This window comes from Stenella coeruleoalba (genome assembly GCF_951394435.1).
Source record: "Stenella coeruleoalba genome assembly, chromosome: 3".
NCBI lineage: Eukaryota > Metazoa > Chordata > Mammalia > Artiodactyla > Delphinidae > Stenella > Stenella coeruleoalba.
The window spans coordinates 134037264-134061582 of record NC_137148.1 but is presented as its reverse complement, the minus strand read 5'-3'; the positions used below and the strand labels follow the sequence as shown (position 1 = coordinate 134061582).

General features: G+C 42.0%; 1 protein-coding gene across 17 annotated transcripts in view; it reads left to right on the top strand.

Moving 5' to 3' along the window:
• Nucleotides 1-24319, top strand: part of EBF1 (EBF transcription factor 1) — a gene marked incomplete at its 3' end in the record, with an annotated part of 499070 nt that overhangs the window by 106198 nt on the left and 368553 nt on the right. For 16 of the 17 annotated variants that reach the window (XM_079918130.1, XM_079918126.1, XM_079918131.1 and 13 more), the window contains 5 exons: nt 1038-1194; nt 1758-1821; nt 2453-2508; nt 13495-13568; nt 23033-23101. In XM_079918130.1, the coding sequence (XP_079774256.1) occupies nt 1038-1194; nt 1758-1821; nt 2453-2508; nt 13495-13568; nt 23033-23101 (420 nt within the window). Of the gene's footprint in view, nt 1-1037; nt 1195-1757; nt 1822-2452; nt 2509-12137; nt 12250-13494; nt 13569-23032; nt 23102-24319 lie in introns of those variants that run through there. The other variant, XM_079918122.1, reaches the window with a different exon arrangement.

The following is a 24319-nucleotide window of genomic DNA, read 5'->3' as shown; positions in this document are numbered from 1 at the left end:
CCCAGAGAGGGCGGAAGGGGAAGAATGAAGATGACTAATTACATCATCCTCATCTTCTCCGGGCTGGGGACAAGTGTCCACAACACTGTTCCCATCCCCGATGATAATAAGGATGGGGGTGGTTGGCAGTAAGAGTGAGTTGGGTAACTGGGCTAGAAGCGAAAGTGTGTGTGTGTGTGGCGCGTGCGTGTGTGTGTGTGCGCGCCCTTGTGTCGGGCAGGTCGGGCTGTCAGTGGCCGCCCTGCGCCCCTGGTGCCCCAGGCTCCAGCCCCCGGGAGGGCGCGCTCAACCCTCAGCCCTTATCCATAGGATTTCTGGAAAGGGTGTGAGGATTTCTGCGGAACAGCGAAACTTTGTCAGGACAGGTCTTTTAAAAAAAACACCCAATTCCCTTTCCCACAGCGACCACTCCTGACTGCTCTGAGTTCCACCCACAGATCCTTTTTCTCCACATGCTTTATTTGTGGGGGTGGGGACAGACAGCTTCCCGAGGCCGGGCACCCGCGGCTGGCCGGGGGCGGGGAGGGGGCGGCACATGAGGTTTCCCGGAGGATGGCTGCTGCAGCGAGGAGCTGAGCATGTTCCCCATCCATTCTCACCTGCCCACGGGAGATTCGAGGGAGTGGCGAGAACCAACTCCCATGCCCACCCTCCCTTTAAGTTGTAAACGATCGGCTTTATTCCACGATCGCGCTTCACCTCATGCACCGCTACTTTTCTTCCTCCCCACGCAGCGCGCGTCTGGTCGGAGTAAACGCGTACAGCGTTTTATCTCTTGCGCAAAACCCAAACAAAACTTTCACACCTCTTCGTCAAGTTCGCGGGGCGCGCAGGTCCTCGGCGGGGAGGACTGGGCAGGCGAGAGCACGCATGTCCCGTCGCCGGGTGGGCCCGGGGCGCCTGAGGGGGCGTGTAGGGAGCCCACAGGGCGTTTTGGGGGGGCAGAGGTGTTTGAGGGTTCGCGCGTGTGTAAGAGGTGACAAGGGGTCGCGGTTGTTGTCCCGCTTAGCCGTCTAACTCTGCGTCTTTGACCGCAGCGGGGTGGGTCTGGCCCGGGCTCACTTTGAGAAGCAGCCGCCTTCCAATCTGCGGAAATCCAACTTCTTCCACTTCGTCCTGGCCCTCTACGACAGACAGGGCCAGCCCGTGGAGATCGAGAGGACAGCCTTTGTGGGGTTCGTGGAGAAGGAAAAAGTAAGTGGGCGCAGCGCCGCTGCCCCTCGCCCCCAGCCGGGGAGCAGGCTCAGGCGCTTCGGGAGGCGAGCTCCTCGCGAGTGCAAAGCATCCATAACACACTCCCGCGCGGGGTCCCCCAAGCCACTTCCCGTTCTGGGCGAACCCGGACTCCTAGTTCCTGAGGTTCTGCTCCAAAAAAGCTCGTGCTTAGTCCCCAAAGATGGAGAGAGGCGAGCCCGTCTTCGCACTCCAGAGTCAAGGGCGCTGGGGATGAGCCCGCCCTCGACCGCGCGACCACGCGTGGCTCCTGCCTCTGCTGGCCCAAGCTCGAGCCCCCAGGCCCTAGGAACGGGATCTCCCGTGCGAGCCCCACGGAATTTTTTAGAAACTTAGAGGGAGCAGTAAGGGTCGGGAGGGCGGCAGAGGGATCACAGTTGGCCACAATTTCTGCTGCTCCCGGGCCTGTCCGGCTCCCAGGCCAGGGGTCCCTGCTTGGGGAAAGTTGCCTCGAAGTCTGTCCACTAGCTCACGCCGACCTCTCTCCTGCGTCTCTTGTGTCTTTGCGTCCTGCTGCAACCCAGGAAGCCAACAGCGAAAAGACCAATAACGGGATTCACTACCGGCTCCAGCTCCTCTACAGCAATGGTGAGGTTCCCGTCGGGTCTGCGCCGGCACCCCGGGGCTCCGGGTGAGGGTAGGGGGCGCGGGGAGCTTCAGGTGGACGAGAACCCTGAGCAAAGCTCAGTCGTCCGCCATCCTCGGGGTAAAACGGCCTCTCCTAAGTTTCTCCTGAAGAGGTTTCACCTGAGGAGGCCCTGAGTGGCTCGAGGGCGGCGGCATTAGCGGACGCGTACCTGGGTCCAGGTGTGGCGCCTTGGCCCCCGCTGGGCTGCTTTCTTTCTTCTTCCCCTTCCTAAGGCCGGGTTCCTCCGCTTAGCGTAGACTTCATGCCCAAGTCCCTTGAGTTCAGGGGGCTACAGCGGTCAGGGCCTTGGTGGCTCCCGGAGAGCACGCAGAGGGACTCCAGCCGTGGGAAGGGAGAGAACCCAGGTGGGGGTCCGCCTTATTCCCAGCTGCTGTGCTTGAGGGTGGGGCCGCCTTCCAAATGCGCTCGGGCTGGGCCAGAGGCCCTTCTCCGGGAACTGGGGAAGGGGGTCCTGGCTGCTTCTCCGGGACAGTCGGAGTTCCATCAGCCTTGGAGCCCCATTCTTTGTTTCCTGCAGATCCTCTCTCACTTAATTCTCCTTCGTTCCCCTGTCCCCCGCCCCTCCCCCAGGAATAAGGACGGAGCAGGATTTCTACGTTCGCCTCATTGACTCCATGACAAAACAAGTAAGTTTCTTAAATTCGCGCCGCGGGGGTGACTCTACGGCCGCGAAATTTGGGAGAGTCTAGAAGCTGGCTACTCCTTAGCGGGAGGGCTGGGACTCGAACTCTCAATGCCAGGGCGGACCGCGCTCTCAGCGCAGCCTTCCAAATGCCCAAAAGCACGTTGACTCGCCGCGTGGAGGAGATGGCTCGACGTCTCCTTCTTTATAAGGGAAATTCAGACCTTGTGATTTAAGACTACGCGGAGTGCTGCGTGGGGAGAATATGGGCTGAACTTCCTTTGACCCGGCCGGGGAGCCCCAGGGGCGCAAAGGTGCGCAGAGACCCTCGTGCAGATCGGGCTGAACTAGTGAAACCCAAACCATCAGGGCCTCCCCCGGGAGGCAGAGGTAGAGGAAGCGGGTGAGGGGCAAAGGCAGCTTCCCCAGAAACGGTGAGATGGTCTGAGAGCGCACTTGACCCACTCTACACATTTTTTAAAAAAGAGATGGTGGTGGTGGTAGTGTTGGAAGACGGAGCGACAATTGTTAGAAGATATTTTGCAAAAATCCTCCTGGCTTTTGCCTCCAAGTTTGGCAAGAAGCCAGGCAGCATGAGTGAGCTTGTGGTCTTAAAGGTACATAGACGGCGTTTTCTTTAGCTCCCAACACGCGGGTGCCAAGCAGTATACATTAAGGTTGAGTTATGGTTCAAAAGATACAATTATGAGCCGAGTCAGAAAAGAGGTCTGACGTTTTTACGAGGGGCAGGAACATTTTCTCTTTTTAATTTTAAGAAAAAGTTTAAGAATTAAATATCTGGTTAGGTAGTTGGAGGATTTTGTGACAAAAAAGGAGACAGTTTTATTGGGTGGGAGAAAGAAATCAGAACAAAGAGAAAAGTTACCCATTGTGTACTGACCACCAATTTAGTGAGAGGGTTAAAACTGGTTTGCTTGATTGCGATTTAAAAATATTCCCTTTAAAATAAGGGATGTAGTTTTCATAGATACTGGCTTGGAAGGTTTCAAATTAGAGAATACATGCATACTTAAAAAATGTTTTTAGATACCCATGGCTTAAATATGTTGTACAAAATGCACGTCAATAAGCTGTTGGGAGTTTTAAAATCTGCTCAGCAAGAACCAATTTAATAACAGCTAATTGTAATTTTTACCTTTATTTCATTGTGAACCAAGTAAAAAGCATGAGGGTATGACATGTATTTTTTAAAATGATAAATACATATCTCTTGAAATCTATTTCAAGTTATTAGCCTAAAATATTTGACTTTCTTAAAGATCTGTTTTATTTCTTAGTTGATAGTTCAGAGTAAACGCACATTTATGCTTTTACTCTTGGTATTATTATTGTTTTTTATTATTATTACTATACTGGTTCTGATCATTACATAGGATAATTCCCTTTGATTTGGACTCTCTGTATTTTGTTAAATTTTTTTCCTGCCAAGCAAAAAATGCAAAAGCCTTATTTCAGTAACTTTTTAAAAAAATGATATCAAAACAAAAATGTCTTAAGTGGAATTTTGTTGTTAAAAAATTGTCTTTGATACCCTGGGTATCTTTTCCTGCCATTCCCATCACAGGAAAGAAAAGATGGGAGGGGGAGAGGGAAAGTATGATTTCTAATACATATTCTTTATGTACTTATTAAGTTTATTTTTTAAAGAATAAAAACTCCCCACAAACCAGTATGTAAGGCCTGTCTGCCTGTGAAACATTGGCCACTTAAATATTAAATTATCGGCAACTCTATGAAGTGAACAGTTGTAAGGCGCACAAAATTAGGACATGTTTGATTTTAGGCCCCTTAAACCAAAAGTGCCACAAGAATTGATCTTCCCATTATGAGATGAACTGACTTTACACACTCTTCTAAGTTGGAAGAATAATCTTGATTTTTATAAAGCAATACATCTAATATCATTTTACTAACAAGGTCATAGAGCTTAAGAAAAACTTTGGCTAAGGCATTCTTTGACTGCTTGGTGTCATAAATTCTATCGGTGGTGGGGGTGGGAGTGGGACCAGAATAAGATATAGTGTAGTAATAGCAGGTATAAGAGAGTTACTTGCCATACTGTGACATCTCACTGAAAGTTAAAATTATAAATGTAGGCAATTGTATATTTTGGTGGGGAGCGACCTGAAAAAAAGGCTTAGTAATTATCTGAATTTAGTCTAAAAATATCAAGAAAAAAGATTTTTCCAGGCATACCTGTTTGCTTTCATAATAGTTGTCTAATGCCTTCTCTGTAGCTTTTACTTTGAAAGGCAATCCCTGCCCGTTATCCGGTTGCTTTTTCCTTGATTATGTGCTGTAAGAGTTTGGGAAGTAGGTTAGCTTCTTGTGTACACAGCTAATACAATAGTCTTCAAAAAGCAGATCAGCGCGAAGAGCATGACTTTCCTTAGCTGTGACATAATTATTACGTTTTAGCTTTGATGAGTAAAACAGTGGATTCTCATCTAGCTTGAAATTACTCTGTGATAATTAAATGCCAAGTCTGATTTTTAAGTTTCTTAAATTTTTTATTTTAGTTAAGTGTGCAGTGACCCCTTCAATCAGAAGTAAGTCTTGACATAAGGTGACCAATTAAACGCTTACTTCTTTTTCCCCTGTGAAATTATTCCAGGTAGATAGACTCAGGATTTTGATATTTAGAGTGCTGAATGGAATAATTACAGTGATGTGATGAGTTCTAATAACATCATAAGTTTCAGTGGGAGTATCTAAGCAGAGTTCAAGTGTCTTCTCTTAGCTGCTTATTTATCGCAACGTTTTTCACATCAGAGGTGCAGCTTTATGTATGTGATGTCATATCTTTGACTCAGAAGTTGGGGTTAAGACTTGAAGGGAATCTTTGGCAAGCAAAATTCAAAACTAGCTGTGCACTTTATATTTTCATAGAATGTTCGTGATCTTGGGTAGAGTTAGCAGCTTTGAGATCAAACAGAAATGTACTCAATCAACCAAGATGTATTGGTATGACACAGTATTTCACACCTTTTCAAAGTGTCTCATTACACTATTTGGGGTAATGACTCTTAATTTTTGACTCTACCAGGAAAGGGAAAGCTTTATTAGAAGTGAATGTGTAAGGATCTGAGCCCTCTTATCCCTATGCTTTTCTTATAAAACACTAAGGATATAATTATATTTAAAATATTTGTCCACCAGCTAGAAAACAAGAAGCTTGCTTTTGGGAAGGGTTTTGCAAAACCAAGTTTAGCTGGACTAAAAATAGGGTTTTTTTTTTTTTTTTTGTCATTGCTGTTTTTGGTATTCCATTAGTGAGCATGCAAAAAGGCCTGTAGGATCCAGAAGTTGATGGCTGTTGCATCCAGAAATGGTATCTACTGCAGAAACTCAAATGAACTCAGTGGGAGAGGTCTGAGTTTTAATGTGCCTCAGTTCAGATTTTCCTGTAGTATTTGAGATATAATTACATTCTGTGATTGCTTCAGTGAGTTATCTTTAAATAGTTTTTTTTTTAAAAAAAAACAACCTTTAACTTATCTGCCCTCTTACCATCTTGCTTTGAAAAAAGGGACATTTTTATAATTCAAAGAAAGAGTACCAAATTCCATAAAGTTATCAAAAACAAAACATTCCCTGCCCCCAAACCAAAGCTCTTTTTTGGAAAGGGAAAAATAATAGTCACATAATCTTTTTGTGTATGGATTTGAAGGTAGGTGATATGGTGAGGGGACCCCTAAAAAGTCCCAGCACTGTGGGAAGTCTAAGGTACAATAATTAGAACTGCTGTCATAGTTCTCTTTCCAGCTAATCTTTATATATTTGTTTTGATATTCTCGGTATTTCAAGTTATTGATGCAAGTGCACTTTTTCCGATTGATTGTTTCATCATGTCCTGCCACAGCTATGTAGATTTGATTAACAACCCTTTCTGTTCATGGTTCTTCATTGGTAGATAAACACATTTTTAGTGTATCAATAAGTTCCTAAGGAATTCAACTAGGCCAGCAGAGAGGTTCTTTCATGTATTTGGGGAAACAAACAAGCAATGACAGGGCAAGTTTATAGTTAGGAGCCATATTTTAGCAGCTTTCTCTCTTCTTTGGTAACATGTCAAAAATGCAGGTGATTTGAATTTCCTTGCACATAGAGGAATGAAGAAGTTTGGGATTTTTATGCATGATCAGGACCTGTGTTTGGGAAAATGTAAACTCATCACAGTGGAAAATGTGTTGTTTGGAGTCTGGGGGTGAAAACAAAGCTGATGGTTTTGGAGAGATTGCCGGAGCCAGATGGCCTAGTACTTTCCCAGTCTGGCGGTCCAACTGCTCCCTCCTGGATAATATACAGCCATTTGTTCGGGGATATTTACGCTAGAGCTGTTTCCATGTGAATGTTTGAACAGCATTAAAAATGAACGTATTAGTAGTGATGCATTTATCGAACTTGTATGACTACACGGATAGTCTGTTCTTGTGTCTTTACTTATATTGCTGAGAGGAATGAAGGAGGGTCTGGATGTTGGTGAATTGTTTATATAGTTGTTGAGCAAGAATGATTTGGTCTTAGTTATTAAAATATGTAAGCATTTGGAAACTAATTGAGGTAATGGTAGCACCTACCTGGAAGCTCAGTTGTGAAAATTAAATGAATTCATACATGGAAAATGCTTAGAACAGTGACTAGCATACATTAAGTGCTTAATAAATTAGCTGCTTTTATTATTTTACTATTATTACTATTATTACCCCATTGAGTTGACAAAACCAGTTGTATCTACTAATATAGATGTAAATGTAGTTATCGTATGAGTGAAATATCTTTTATTACTGCTAGAAAAAGAAATATTGCATGATATTGTTAGAATGATTCAGTTTTTATCTTGGTGTTTGAATAATATGAGAGATTTTATTTCTTTGAGACACAAAAGATGCATTCTGAAGCTAACTGCTTTTGGTACACATTCTCTTTTTATTCAGGGCTGTGATGTAACTGAACAGCATACTGAATATGATATCATTCCTTTGCAACTTTCCTAATTCAGTTCTGCAAACAGGCCTGCTTAGCTGCTGAGCTTAAATTACATCTTTGTAATTTGTTCACCAGTAGCTAAGCTGCTAATTGAAGCAAAATAATTTTTTATTTTATTTCACTATTAATTTTGGATTGCTGTTTGACACAATTGTTTATGAAACGTCAATTTTGTAGTGTTTTCTTTGTCACAGGTTAATTTTTAACTAAGGCTCCCTCACATACTGGAAATTTCTTGAACCGCATTAGCTAACACTTTTTTTTATTTTAATGACAAGAAGTGGAACTTGGTGGTCGAAAGTAATGATTAATATTACAGCATGTTGATAATGTACGTGTTCATATTTTTTTATTAGTTTTGATTCTTGGTAATTTGCTGCCAAAGTCGTGTCGACAGTCTGTATTTATAGGACACTTTACTTCTGGTTGAAGGAGATACTTTGTACATTCATGAATGTATTCTTTAAGGTGACAAATTAGGTTTAGCCTTTTATTTTGTATTTGGAAAAAAGAGTGATGTATTTTCAAGGTTACTGTTTTGATTTAAATGGAAAATTAGGAGTTTTTGTTAGTTATAGGTAACCTATCTACCTGTCTTCCTTCCTTCCTTCCTTCGTCCCTTCTTCCCTCCCTTTCTTCCTTCCTTCCTTTCTTTCTTTCTTTTTCTTTCTTTCTTTCTTTTTCCTTTCTTTCTTTCTTTTTTTCTTTCTTTCTTTTTTTCTTTCTTTCTTTCCTTTCATTATCTTTTTCTTTCTAAATTAATGATGACAAGTCTCCGATTGTTGGTTTGTAAACCAAGAAAGACTCCTAATGAAAACATTTTGTTCCTAAAAACCTTTCAGATTTTAATGAACCAAAGTCAAAAGTATTCTCCTTGCTCACTTTATTTTTGCATGGAACACAAAGAGTTAAAATTATTAGAAAAGTAAACAAAGAAAACTGTGCTCAATTCTCTGTATTTCTTTTGGCATCCCATTGAAGTGTGATCCCTGTGTAAGTTCACCATCTATTTTTTGTTTTACTGTGTGGTCTTTATCCATAGTAAGTTTCAATTAACTTTTAAGACCCAGTGATATTTTAGAAAAGTGGAGATGAACCACAATTCACAAGATGCTTTCTAAAACAGTGGCAACAGAGGCAGATTTTTTCTATTGATTGATTTCTTTTCGAAGTTGGTATAGGTTAATGTGTAATTGGGCATTTGAAACTGATGGCATTTCATCCTCTCACAGCAAACCTTCTGGCACTGTTGTGTAAGGATGTGAAAGTTTAACAATTCCTATTTTTTCCTTCATTTTTGTTATTATAAAAAACTATTCTTGAAAAAAACCTCAATCAGAAAGTCAACAAAGTATTAACAATAATTGTGATATTTCCATTATGCTCATTAGAGGAGAACGTTAAGAAAAGGGAGGCTAGTATATCAGAAGAATAAACCTGCTCCAAATATGTCAAGTTTTGACAACTTGTTTATCAGTTTCACCAGGTTTTTAAAGTTGAGATGAAGTTTGTGCTGTTTATTCTTTTACTTTTTTTCCTGTACAAGCATTCCTGCCACCTTAAGGGATTTATTTGCATTGGCAGGATTAATGTAAACATCGTTTTCTATTTTATTGTATTTTGTTGTTGTTTTTGTTGTTTCTTAGGTTAAAACCTCAACTTGCTTCACCATCAAATCATTTATTTAAATAATGTATTTGATATGCTTTCTCTCCCGCTCCCGCCCATCTCTGTAACAGGCCTCCCATCCTTACTGCTGATGAACACACTGGTTTCTTTAAACCACTGTTGTTTTTGTCACTCTCACAGCAGACTACCTTCCTCCCAGTGAGCAGATGCATGACTTACTATGGAGGATGAAGATAAGCCTTCTTCTTGGTGTTCCATTGTCTAGGTCCTAGACCAGCTGTCTATTAAAATGGTTTCACTTAAAGTAGTCAGTGCTGTTTATATGCTTCTGTGATCTCCCAACTGATCCGGCCTCAATGAGCTTCACTCACACCGCACAGAGGCACATATTTAAATTGGGAAAAGAAGCAGAAACTTCTCCCTAAGCTGGTGTTAGAGAACCCCTTTCCTTTTAGGCTCGAAGTCTGGGTTTGCTGAACTGTGAACCAGTCTTGACGTGTGCACTAAATGTACATGGTAGAGATTTGATATGTGTGAAAGCTGGAGGGAGAACTTGTAGGCATTTTTTAAAAGTCTGTTTTATTGTTGACACTCTACATTGAAGACGTTCATCAAAATAGATTTATCCTGTTTTCCTATGTTGGATCTCATCAGAATGTCGATTTCTTGGACCATACTTTTATATAATAGTGTGGGGTGTGTGTGTGGTGTGTGGTGTGTGTGTGTGTGTGTGTGCATGTGTGTGTTTTAACAAGCTTTTTCAGTAAAAAAAACTGCTTAGGCAAGGTTGGAGGTGGAGCTGCCTTTGACAGAGTTTCACTGTGTAGCTAACTTTATTACACTGAGGTTCTAGATTACTCTATTTCCAGAATTTTAGTTCTACTCCTTAGGAGAGGGAGAAGACTCTGTTTCACTTGTTTTTATTTCAGAAGTCACAGAAGCAGCAAGCACTTCTTCATCTGTGTTTATGTGCTGAAAAGTATTGTTGTGCTGAGGCCCCAAGGAAAGGGACAGAAGAAACTTCATGCTTTCTTCCGTCCCCAGAGTTTAACTATTTCTGAGCAAATCCAGACTCATGCTTTCATTTTTCTATGCTTGATGTAGAGAAGATTCTCCATTTTGACTCTGCTGCCAGAAGCGAAGTGGCAGGTTGACATTTGATAGACATGTATTACGGAGGCCATGGGCCTTCAACAAATGATGTCCAGTCACCAAAGACAAAAACATGGGATACCTGGGAGACCATGGGTCATCTACTGTTTGGGGGGGTGTCAACATATTTTCACTGCAGCATATCTTTAATTGAGTATCATCATGGGCCCACTGATTTCAGTGGAACCAGCAGCCTCAGTAAAAAATAATATTGGTATTATCTAGAAAGAGTCAAAATGAGAAGGTCTGATGTAATTGATACTCCTTTCTCCTCCCAAAACCAATTTTTTTTTTTAAACAGGAAGGAAAACCCCATTAATACCTATGAATTTTATTCACCAAGTTATTTGAATTAGTTTAGCATGACAGAAAACTAAAGTTGAAACAGGTTTTCAGGGGTATTAAGAGAACACACAAAATGGTAGTGATAATAGGATTTCTCAGAAATGCATAATAGAATTTTTAGCACCATGTATGAGATCTAATCAGTTATTTACAGTGTCTCTGATTTTTTAAAGCAGTGATTGTAGTAAATAAAGCAGGCAGATACAAGTTTTGGTTTTGAAAACATTTTCAATTTACTTAATGCATTTTCTCGAGTAAAGCAACTTCCTGGGTATTTAAAAGGTCTTTTAAGATTGCAGGAATGCATCATCAGTGCATGCTAAAACTAATGGGTGAAAATTTAAGTCATAATATGATGTTAACATAATCTAGATGATTTCCCCAGAAGATAGTTATGAATTACTTAAAGTGAGTAGTAACTTTACGGTACACAAATCCGGCTGTGCTCTCTGATGGGTGGCAGGCACCCCCTTAACCAAATGGTCAGAGTTTACTGGCATTAGTGGAACGAGTTGACAGTGTGATGTGATACAGGGAGAAGAACTCAGCGTCATGGTTGTGGTATTCTGGCCCTGCATTACATAACTTTAGTCTAAGTCTGAGGAAACATTAGACAAACCCAAATTGAGGATGTTCTACAAAATATCTGGCCTATATTCTTCAAAAATGTCAATGTCATGAAATACAAAGACTCAGGAATATTCCTTATTGAAGGAGATATGACAACTGAATGCAGTGATTGGTATTGGTTTTGTTGTTGTTGTTTGCTATTAAGGACATTATTGGGTATTTGGTGAACCTCAGATGTTTAGATTAGATTATTGTATTGTATCAATGTTAATTTTGTGATTCAGATAATTGTGCTATGGTTATGTAAGATAATTCCTTGTTTTAAGGAAATACATACTGAAGTATTTAGGGCATGTCTGCAGTTAACTAATAAATGGTTCAGGAAAAGAAAATAGAGAAAGAAAGAAGAATAAAGCAAATTTACTAAAATGTAAACTCTTGAGGCACCTGGGAAAGAGTATCTTGGAATTCTTTATATATCCTTACAACTTTTATGTACATCTATAATTATGGCAAAATAAAACATTAAAAAATATAGGGTTGGGCTTCCCTGGTGGCGCAGTGGTTGAGAGTCCGCCTGCCGATGCAGGGGACACGGGTTCGTGCCCCGTTCCGGGAAGATCCCACATGCCGCGGAGCGGCTGCGCCCGTGAGCCATGGCCGCTGAGCCTGCGCGCCCGGAGCCTGTGCTCCACAACAGGAGAGGCCACGGCAGTGAGAGGCCCGCGTAAGGGGGGAAAAAAAATGTAGGGTTATAACAGGCTAACCATATAAATGCTTTTGATGGCCCAATGGTAGAAAATGTTTTCTCCTTATGCAGGTACTTTTTTTTTTTTTTTTTTGCGTACGCGGGCCTCTCACTGCCGTGGCCTCTCCCGTTACGGAGCACAGGCTCCGAATGCGCAGGCTCAGCGGCCATGGCTCACGGGCGCAGCCGCTCCGCGGCATGTGGGATCTTCCCGGAACAGGGCACGAACCCGTGTCCCCTGCATCGGCAGGCGGACTCTCAACCACTGCGCCACCAGGGAAGCCCATGCAGGTACTTTTTGTCATTTTTAAATTTGTTGCAATTTTTGTTTTGTAATGGAGTTAGGTAAAAAAGTCAGAGCCTGCTCTGAAGGTCTGCAGGTCTGCACACATAGTGTCATAAGCTATCCTCCATCATTTACAGTTCTAAAAGTCTCAGGTTCATAAACAAGCACATTCTAGCCAACTATAAGTTAGTTACTGCAGTTTCTGTGTATTATAAAAAAAGGATAGTCTCTGGTTAACTTAAGTAGTTTCATCACCAAGAAATTGAGAGTTATCTGAATGTGTGAAAGTAATTTTGTTAACAATTTGCAGCTGTGTTATATTAGTACTATGCAGTGCTACATTGTTAAGTTAGTTAAAATGTATCCCCATGCAGAGACCTGCTCTATCCATAGCTGTGACCTTTTCTTTGGCCCAGGTGTTAACATGTAGATCTTCCAGTAAGCAGAGGTCTCAAGGAAACTTCCTGGTGACCTTAAGGAAAATGTTTGTACACATATTACTAAAAACAGACAAAAACATCTTGGCTGGTGAGGTGGTTTGGGACTCCAAATTTTGAGAGTCAGATGTAATTCTTCTTAGTTGAGGGAGATAACTATGGCTTAACTCCCCCCGCCCCAACCCTGCCTGTCCCCCCGCATATGCGGGCGAGTATTACTGTTTGGGTGGTTATACACCCCAGAGAGCACATGTTTTCAACCTGTAGGCAGGAAGGATTTCCCCTGATGGATGAATCATCTCAAGACAGTGAATGGACTCATTAACCATACCCTCACTTGTTTTCTACTACTTACCTCTAGAATATTACATGTTGGAGTTGGAAGTAGTAAAATGAGGCGACAAATACGAATCATTTAAAAATAAAATCCATGTGTTTTTCTATATTTTAAATCACTAGTATCTCAATCTGCTAAGCCTTCTGGGTTTTTCCTCCCCCATTGATTAGATTTATTTTTATTCTGAATTGAAGAGAGAATTGTGGTTGTCTTGACGACAGAAGCCCATCTCATACAAGGATCCAAAGATGTGCGTTATAATAAGGAGGTTGATGGGACAGAGAGGAACATATCCCCTTCCACTCAATTTGGGTTGATCCTTAACAACTGTCTTAAAACAATCAGCCCAGTGAGGCCTTTGGCTCTGAAAGCTAATTGGCCTTGCGGCAGTGGTGAATGGTCAAGAATTTGACTGTGGTAGTTTGTCCTCTGCTACTTGGTTCCATTCTTAGCTCAAATCATGCCTTTGTTTACAGGCCATAGTGTATGAAGGCCAAGACAAGAACCCAGAAATGTGCCGAGTGTTGCTCACACACGAAATCATGTGCAGGTAAGAAATACCTTTTTCTTTCCCTTTAATTAGCAAAGAGAAGATGAATTTGTATCTCAAATCTAGGTGAATTCAGGTTTATTTTTGGGTATATGTTTATCTTCTGTTAGACAATCTAAAAACTGTTAGATGTGAGTATTTGGTAGTAAAGTGTCAGGCATCACAGTGGTTCTCAATTATTTATTAGATTTCATCCTAAAAAACAAACGTTCCAATTTTGATATCGCATTGTTAATGGACACAAAGCAGTGCCCTCTCCTTTTTCCTTTCAATTGAGTAAAATACAGTATAACCCTTCTAGTGTTAATATATGTGCTCAACTGCATTGCTAGTAAAATAAGAGTTCTATTGAGGTCAGCAGAAACCTCTGTTTGGATAAGACTTGAAAGTTATAGTTCCCCTTTTTAATTCTTCCACTTAACAATGTGACCGTCCGTACATAGGCATCATTCCTCCCCACACCAACCCAACATCTGATCTCTTAATCTTAGTTACCTTTTATATAACTATGACAATGTAGCTAACATTTCTTAAATGTAGTGAGCTTTTGGAAGGATGGCAAAGATGAGTCACTGAAAGGTATAAACATTCATGTTGTCCACAAATGAGTATCTTTATTTTTGTCTGAAGCTACGTTTGAAACCAGGCAAGCAGACCACATTCACTTCCATGGCCTCAGCCAATCCTCCACATGGGAGAGAGTAAACCAGAGAACAGCCTTGTAACTTGCAGTTTAGGATTCTAATTCTTTCTAAAATAACACTGGCACTTTGCTTCTGATATATTCTGAGTAATTGGATAAAGCATGACGATGACACTCTGCATCAGGGAAGGGCTACTAATTGCTTTGTTAGCCACGCAGGCTCTCCTGGCACAAAGCATGCTTGGCTCCTGACTGTTACTGACCAAACCATTTAGGAGTTTCAGCTGCTGCTTCGGCATGGGTGGGTTTATTTGCTGCCCGCAGACTTGCGGGGAAAGCAATCTGAAAACTCTACAGGTGGAAATAAGATAGAAAAGAGATTAATGTGTTTCCTTAGTGAAGTCCCAAGTAGTAACTTCTTCTATATCTGTAATATGTATGTAAAAATTTCTTTTTCTCCTTTTTAAAAAACATTCTGCGAATATATTATTCTAAAATATACAGGAGTTTCACAAGTTTTCACTTTAGTGATTTGTAAAACTTGTTAATTGTTCCGAAAACAGGTTGCTTCTCTCTAACTTTAAAGCAGCAACAAAATCCAAAAATATGGTCATGGATTTCGTAGAAGATATTATTAGGCAAAATTAGTGTCATACTGTATACAACAATTGCACAGCTAAAGCTGAGCTGCGCTCTTCAGAATAAAATGAGTAAAATCATTTTGAAAAGCATTAAAAAAAGACCTCCTTCGTATTACTATTTTTCCAGCCATATCTCTATTTCGTCTTCCCACAATTAGCATGTTGATAGAATGAATTTTCCGTATTCTGTTCCATGTGATTCCAGCAAACAGGAGACAGGAAGATGGATCTCAACCAATAGGCCAACTAATATCTATAAATCATAGATTTGCATCTCATATCTGTACTTGTTTGGACTATGCTAGAAATTATTCTTAAGATACTTAAGATATATTATGCCTTTCACACACAAGCCTACACTCTGTTAATGCAATTTATATTTTTCTTGTTCTGGAAATTCATTGGTCCAAAGTACTTTATGATGCTGGTTGATGTGCTTTACTGCTGACGTTCTTTCTATATTTTAGAAACATAAAAATAGCAAAAAATAAAATTCTCAAGCCACTGAAGGCAAATGATGTTTGTACTGCATGGCTAAGAGGGAAGAGCCATATTCAAAATGTCATCCTGCTAATGCTACAGATGATGGTTTTCCTGGCTGCCTATAGATGTGTAAGGGGTACTGTTTGTTTACAAGGCCGCCATGACCCTATTACACAAGCCTGTCATCTATTGTGTGGCTAACAGTCTTTTAAATTGCAAATCTGATGCTCTTTAGGGGGCTTTAGGAAAAAAATTCTCACTTTCCACACCATCCTATTTCTCTTGATTTCTTGCCGGTTGTAAGTGGAAGTTGGGATGTGCTGAATTTGCACCAGGGGTGCAAATGCAGGCTCAATTATAAGCATAAAATTAGAGTCTGTTCACCATTAATCAGCCTGGCTAATTGCTATGCACCACCATTAACCATATGGTGTGAAAGACAGCTTGCTCTCCCCCAGATGAAATTTCTTCACTGCAGACATGAAATAGTGAGGGCCCTGGATTTTAAAATAGGTTGTTTTAGATACTGAATTTCTAAACAACTTTCTGCAGTGCTTTCTATAAAGGCTAACGGCACAATAAAACTTTGCATTTATGTCACAAAAGAGGTATATTTATAGTATGTTGGAGCTACCGGTGAAGGAGACACAGAGAATTTAGATCGACAGGAAAGGGCTTGGGATGATTCTGTTTTGTTGTCATCAAAGAAAAAAGAAAAAAAATAAACACCAGGGAATTGTGTATTAGGTGGTTACAAATTTTAAAAAATCAGTTTTGTTCTGTTGAGAGGGTAACCCTATTGCATGAGCTGTCTAAAGGACTTACTGCCATGGGATTGTTATTATTGTCTCTCTTTGAGACAAAACCCCTTTGACTTGATGGCATAAAACTCTTTCCATGGAATTCTGGGAGAGGTTCTGCATTTTTGGTAAACTGGAATTTATTATACCAATCATCATTATTACATTTTGCTAATACTTGGTGATTAAGCTCTTAAAAAGTATGGCCCAATGAAGGATTTTTAGAAGCAGGATTCATTCCACAAAGCATTTGATTATAAATGCATCTCCACATCCTGTGTTTAAAATGTGAATGGAAAATAGGAACTCTACTTGGTAGGTGTGTCCAGTTCCTAGCCCCCCAGGCAGGGCAAAACAGATTTCCTCCCTTTCCAGTGAACAGGACAATTGCAGGGGATGGGTGCTGTATTTAGGAAGGCATTTTTTCCCCACTGTCAGTGCCTAACATCTTGTGGACCATGAGCTCCCAGGGCTAGCCTGGTTCCTTGATATGGCTTGTTCTTCCTTCCTTTTTGGCTGGTGTATTCTCATTTTTTTCCTTTAGATTCCTACTTACGCATTCCTGGTTGTTGGCCTGAGCGAGGTCCCCTTATTATTCATTCCTGTGATATCCTGCGCTTTTCCTTCATAGCATGCAGCACATTGTAATTGTGTGTCCAAGGCCTGTCTTTCTTTGCTGGACTAAGAGCTCCTTGAAGACAAAGAAGTTACCCAGTTTTCCTCTCTGCTTTAGTTGCCCATGTGTGACATGGGGAGAAACTATTACTTCTCTCATAGGGTGGTTGTTAAGATTAAATGCTGTAATCCCGATAAATGCTTATCATGGTACCTGACACATAGTAAGTGCCGAATGTCTATTGTCATTATTAATAGTAGCAGCAGTAGTATTAGTATTGATATTAATAGAAGCAGTGGAAGTAGTGGGAGCAGTAGTAGCAACATCTGCAGTGCCTAGTTAAGTACCTGGCACCGAGTTGCTCAAAGGGAAAGACGGCAAGAGAATATTGAAAGGAAGGGAAGTGTCTACTAAAATGTTAACATGCTTTGTTCATTCTAGCTGTGCTGTTAAGGATATTTTCATTCATTCTTTTAGCACGTACTATGTGCAAAGCACAGTGGAATGAAGAGCCAAAGAGGACTGGCCCCTATAATAGGAGAGCTGACAGGTTAGCCTGGGAGAATGAGACTCATAAAACAGATAACTAGACAGCAGTGTAGAAAGGGTAGACAGGGATAAGAGGTGAGGCCAAAGACCACAGCTGCTCAGAGAAAGGTGGGTTTTAGCTGCAGGGATTGGGAGGAAGGTGAAACAGGACCCGGATTTTAGAGGGTGCATGAAGGAGTATTTTGGTCCATTTGTTGGCAGTCCAGGCAGGATTTCTCTGGGGAGAGGTCTACAGATGGTGGGCCTTTGGCCTGGAGCTGGGCAGAGAGTCAGGGCGAAGGATCACCAACTTCTGAGGTCTTTTCTCAAAGGTGCAAAGTAAAGCTATGGGCTTACGTGGGATTGACAAGGATAGGTGAATAGAAAGAGAAGAGGCCATGGATACATCCTTGGGCAACAATCTCATTTAGTGTGTTCGAGAATTAGGAAAAAGAACCTTGAGCATACAGAGCATAGAAATAAAAGGAGGGTGTTTCAAAGTCTGGGAGCCATCCATGTAATAAGTGTAGGGAGATCCAGATAGACTTGAATACTGAGAAAAGCACCAGAAAGTCACTGGTGAACTTCAAGAGAGGACATTCAAGTTGGCGCTAAGGCCCAGAAGCCAGCTTTTATGGGGTTCAGGTGGCAAGGAGTGACGGCAACTCTGGCAAGGGGACAGTTGGACAGTGAAGAAACCAACTCAAGAGAAAAGAAGGAGTGTGTCTTTTTTTAAAGAATGGAAAAACTTAAGTTGGTTAACTGAGGGAAAGAATGAGCTTATTACTATTAATCAGACTATTCAGATAACTCATATATCTCATTCTCCAGCCACTTTGGCTAAATGGGTAAGATAATCTTGCTTTTTGTTGTAAGGCTTAGAGATGGAGCTGATGCTTTCCTCCACTTGAGAGAACCTCTACTTATGGGAAGAAGTTCCATGTCCCTAAGATGAGGATCTGCAGGCCTCGTGACCAGGAAACAAGTATATGTTTCTTGCCATGATTTATGAAGCCATGTGTCAGTGCACTAGAGAGATGCCACCTGTGTCATGCTGCTAAGGAAGAAACTCACAAGCTTGCTTTTCCCTGGACTAGCTTGTCCGAGGGATGCACAATCTTGCTGGGGAAAGGGCTGCTGTTTTGAGTCCACAGTGTACGTAGGACACCGGGTGCTGGGTCCCCACTCCAGTGATGGGCCACATTGCTCTCCTGCCACTTGGGCTGCAGGTTGCGAAGGGATGTGAAGTAGTGGGAATCCTGCCCTGTGACAGAGCAAATCAGGAAACTCCAAGCCCCCTGACAGATTCCTGCTTTAGGAAGCAAATGCCAGGTCTGTGCCTGGTGCAGTGCCTGACAAACACAGTAGGAGTCTAAAGAACAGCATTTGAAGGGATGAAGATCCATCAGTCACACAGTAATGAGGACATGATTGGCACTGTGATTTCTTCTGTTAACCTGGTAACTTTTCCCTTGAAGTGCTCTTGGATCTGTTGTTCCAGGTACTGTATTGTTTCAGCCCGAGACCTCTCCTGCCTTAAACACAAATGAATCTGTTCTCCCTTCATTCTGTCCTTCTTGCTTAATGCCTGCCTTGTGTATGGTGCTGGTTGGTACCCACCTTTCTCAGTCCTTCTGAGTTCAGTAGAGGGACATAGGGAGCAGTTCAGCTTGGAGAAGGGAGGAAAGAGAAGGCAAGAAAGACCATCACAGGGAAGGAAGACAGGTCCTTGCTCTGCTTGGCTCTGGGTTAGAACTAGGGAGCTTTATGGGGTTAGATGCCAGCTCAGCCTAAAGGAAGACCTTCCTTCCCCAATTTGCAGTTGATTTTTAGTCTTTTAATAGGAAAATAATATTGCAATACAAAGCAGAAGACTGCAGGAGTACAGAAATAAAATATATATCCTCTATACTTCCCCACTTATTCCACTCCTTATAGGCTATTTCTTTGAAGTTTCTATTCATTCATTCAAAAAATACTTCCAGAGGGCCTACTGTGTGCCACACTCTGTTCTAGTTGCTGGGGACTCAGGGATGAACAGAACAGTCTAAGACCCTTGTACTCAAAGACAGACAATAAATAAGAAGACAAATATAAAAGACAATGTGATGAGTGCTAGGAAGAAAAGTGAAGCAGGCTGAGGGGCTAGAGAGCTCTGGGGGTAGTCAGGGAAGGGCTTCTGCAGGCTGTCACTTTGTGCAGAAATTTGAGTGAAGTGAGGGTGTGAACTGGCTTGTGAGACTATTTGTCTCTTCCCCTCACTCCCTTCCTCTCTCTCAGTCTTTCCTTTTTTTCTCCTAGAAGTAGGACCATACCGTACATACTATTCTGCAGCTTGGCTTTCTCAGGTCATAATATGATGTAGATGGCGTGTACAAACTTCTTTACGTGATGGTGTGTACAAACCCACCTTCCTTCTTTTTAATGCTGCACACAGTTCCATATTTACATGTATATATGTACACACACATATATGCACATGTGTATATGAATATATTTTAAAAGTGGGCTTAAACTGTAGACACTGTTTTGTTGCCACTCCAGACGCAGAGCAGAGCCCAAGAATCCCGTTTTGGGGATGATGACTACGTGATGCAGTGACATGACTTGAGAGGCAGGAAAGCAGGAAACCTGTTGGGCTATTTTTCATACTTTGTATAGGGTTTTATAAATGATAAGTGACCTCCAGCCCTTAGTCTGTTTTCCTTTCTTCGTTATTCCTATTTTATTCCTATTCTATTAGTCCTATACACTTCTGTTCTTCGCATCTGCTTTTTTCCCTGGGTCCCTTGGGGCACAGCAGAGAGGGGTGGTTCTCACTTAGGCTGTGCTTCGATTCAGCTGGCTGCACTCCAGGGCATTTTTATTTTAAGGGGATGAAGACAGTGCTTAAGGCACAGGGCATATCTGAGGCCCAGTGTGGCCCTTGCTTGGGGAGGTGGTCTGGTGTATGGGGTGGGATGGAGGTGAACGTTCCTTTCCTCAGCAGTGTCTGCTCAGAGGGTCAGCTTGGCTTCCTGTATCTGCTACCTTCCTATTTTCTTGGATTGTATTTTCCCCAGTACATTACATTCATTCATGAAGTTATCCAATCCACCAACCAATATTTGAGCTTCTCTATTCTGTCCCAGGCCTTATGCTACTCCTTAGGTAAATAAAATTGACAGTGTGTTCCTTTATGAAGCATATGAGTTAGTAGGGGAGGGGGTGAGAGGAGACAGTGACAAAAAAAAATGCAAATATATATGTAAGTATATAATTTGCTTTGTGTTTCATGCCCTGAAAGGAAAAACCAGAGGAACCTATCAAGTGTCAGGGCTAGCTTCTCTGAGGAAGGAAGAAGCTCAGAGGCTGAGGCCCAAAGAGGGGGTAGAGGCTGGCTAACCAGGCAGGGCTTGGATGAAGAGCAGTCCAAGCCTGGAGGCCTGCCCAGACCTGGGCCTGAGGTCAGACTGAGCGTGGCCCATTAGAGAGATTGAAATTGGCCAGTGAGGCTGCAGCTTGGCAAGTTGGAGGAGAGTGACAGGAGACTGGGAGGTGGTCTGGCCATAGATGTATTCTCAGTGTGGTGGGAAGCCATTAAAAGGTCTTGGGCGGTAAAGTGACACAGTCCAGTTGACATTTTGAAAAGATCACTGTGGCTGTCATGGGGGAGGTGAAGAGTAGACACAGAGAGACCAGGTGGGAGGCCACTGCAGGAGTTAAAGCGAGAAAGTGAAAGTGACTCAGATGAGGGTGATGGCAGTGAGGAGGGAGAGAATCACATTGTCTTGAGATGTAGATTCTAGTCTGAAATTATCATCAGGTGAGTTGGAAGAGTCCCTGGAAGGCATTCAGTCCAGGCAGGACAATGGTGAGGGTTTGACCAATGGGGATTTGCCCAGTCGCTGTTTTGAAAAAGAAAGGAACAAATGGAAAATAGAAAGGAGAAATAGGCCTTCCCATGCATTGCTTTTATCCCTGGGAAAAGACCTGGGCTCTGTCCCTGGGCTGCTTTTGGAGATCTGAGCCCTCACACTTAGAGGTGGGTACCACAATCGCCCCATTTTACACATGAGGAAACTAAGACTCCAGGAGGTGGAATACCTTGCTCCAGCTGCCACAAGCCACTCGGATTCCAGAGTCGGTGTGCTTAACCACTGTGCTCTTCTGGCAAAGCCCTTGAGATGTAGGTGCAGGGGAGCAGAGTTCAGGGAGGATGGAGTTTAGTTTGTAAATTATTATTATCTTTTGTATGCATTTCAAAGACTGTACTCCTCATTCCCTTGTTTCTTCATCTTAGGTATTGGAATCCTTTGCGCTTTCTATCCCCAAAGTACTAGTATAGCAGAACTCAGGCCTGGAGGAAATAGTTTCCTCTAAATCAGAAAAGGAAAGGCTCTTAAGGGAGTGGCATGGTTTTTAGCTGGGGCTTTGACAAAGGAGATACAATTCTTGCTGTTGTTTTCTGAAGATACGAGAAGCAAATCGAATGAGCACCAAATATGGAAGCTGATTCTCTTTTCAGAGATATAGTTACAGCCAGAAGAGAGACTTCCTAACTTTGCTGAAAGACTCCCTGTGCGGGCATATATTTCTGGGTCCTGAAAATGAAGTTCAGTGTTTGTTTCTCTCTAGCAGCTCTCTAAATTTAGGCTCTATGATTCACTAAGTCGAATGAGTCTGTGTGTATGTTTGTGTGTGTGCGTGCGTGCCTGTGTAAGCGAGAGGGAGAAAAGTGCATATTGTGGTGCAAGGCAATGTATAATGCTTGGATAACTCCCTCACCTCCTTGACTGATCAAATACGTGCTTTTATAGTGTGCCCTTGGGTGTAGACTGGCCAGTGGACACATTTCTTATTTGCAAACAAGTCTCAGATGGATAGTTTTCCACTGACCATGGGTAGTTTTCAAAAACCCTAATTTTTCACTTTTTAGAAGCATCTCAGGTTAAGAAAAAACTGTCAACTTTAAGGTCACACATGGGGTGGGATTTTGATAGTAGGTGCTTTACTTGCCCACGTCTGCCTTTTCTCTGACCTAATAAAGAGTGTCCATTGCCAGGCTTTTGCCAGGCTTTGGAGCAACTGTCCTAAATGCTTCCAGGAAACTTGCACAGTGACCAGAGCAGGGCACAAAAGCCAGAGGATGTGTGGATCTCTATTTTCTTTTATCTTGCCTCTTTGTCTCGATTATTGTGTTGTACTTTTATTCTTACATTCTGAACATGGTTCAAAAGCAAACAGTTACAGTTTTAGGATTTGGGGAAGGTTGTGGTTGACGGAAACGTCTCCCATAAAAGAGGAAGGAGAAGAAAAAGGAATCCATTTAATACAAAATGACTGGAGGGGGAGAAATCACTCATACCTCATTATTGACGCGTTCCACACAATTAGTGTGATCTTGAGGGAAGAGTGTTTAAGCCACCCACAACCCTGAATATTCTCATTGGGTAGATGTAATAATAATGCATTTCACAGTGAACTCTTCCAATCCTGCGGGCAGTGATGGGAAGACCCCATCTTAGGGCTGTCAGTCCTCGCTCTGTGGGAGTCCCTCTCCCTCCCTCCTTTGTGCAGGGAGAGGTTAAGCCTGGCCATTAACCCATAGGTGACCCAAATAGAACGTTCTGTCTCAGGGATCCGTTGATTGCCAGGTATGGCTTTGTGGTAATTCTAGCATTTGCAACCCAGCAATTTGAACCTTCTGTCTGCCTAAATGATGATTTTACATGGTAATGGTTGTACTAAATCCTCTTGCTTTTGCTCCATAGCCGCTGTTGTGACAAGAAAAGCTGTGGCAACCGAAATGAGACTCCCTCAGATCCAGTGATAATTGACAGGTAGGGACCGCTCTACTTTCTCTCGGTTCTTTTTCCTCATTATAATGAAACACCTGTCTTGCGTGGCTCATGGGTGAGGGTTAGGAAGGCATGTGGCCGAAATTTGCCTGTTGGTCATGACTTCAGCTGCGCCGAGCTATTGCGATTCCTGGGAAAGCCATATGGGATGTTCTTTGGAGGCCTGTTTTCTTGGATTGCTCCAGTTTTGTGTCTGATTCACGCTCCTAAAGGCATATTTTCTTCTTTCTTGCCTTTCTGTGGCTCAGTCCTCACGCTGTGCCAGGAAGCTTCAGAAATAAAATAATAATAGTTTGTGATTTATGAAATGTGGTTGGGTGCTTATAAATATTTAACTTTTATTTGAAAAATGTTTGAATCATTATCACTTTTAGCTACAGTAGTTCTGTTGGACGCAATCCATCTACATTTTAAGGTTTTATTTATGCATAAAAGCAGTTTTAAAGAGATCTGTGAACCAAGATTTTCTACAGTAATTTCCCGTGTTTGATTGTAGCTCACGCTGCCTTGTAGTTGATTAATTTATCCTGCTTGTCTTAATTATTGTGTTTTTAAACAGATCCATATTACTAATCTGACATGACCAAGTAAATCACTGTAGAACAATAAATCTGTTTTAGTTGTTCGGCGCAATTTTGAGTCAGTGTGTGCACAGATTATGCAAAGTTGCATTCCAAATATTCGTTTTATATTTTAATTATTGAAATTCATTGTATGGAAACATGTATAATAAACCATTTGTTACATAGCATTACTCATTGGGAGTTAAATGGCCTGGAAGGTTTATAGATACTGTCAGTTGTCAGCTAGGACAAGAGCTAGCACCCTCCGTTAGCTGGAAGAGTCTTGCAGGTAAGACTGACTGATCCCTCATTGAGGAAATCAACAGCTGAACAAAAGTCCCTTTTGGGGTTTGGTAATAATGATTTTTGACACCTCCCCCCTGCCCCGCCCACCCATCTGTCTTTCCAATTCTTTACTTTTTGGAGGCTTGCTCTGTCATTTTTCAGTTGACTGAAAAAGTGTTTGCTTTACTGTAATTTGTGACAAAACATAGGTTGTTGATTTTGACTTATGTGATTCTTCAGGCTTAAACCCAATTTTGATTGCCAAGTAGCTTTATAAAACTTACATTTCAATCAGATATTTTAACTAAATATCTTTCACTAATACTCACCAAAGACATATATCTTTGCTTGA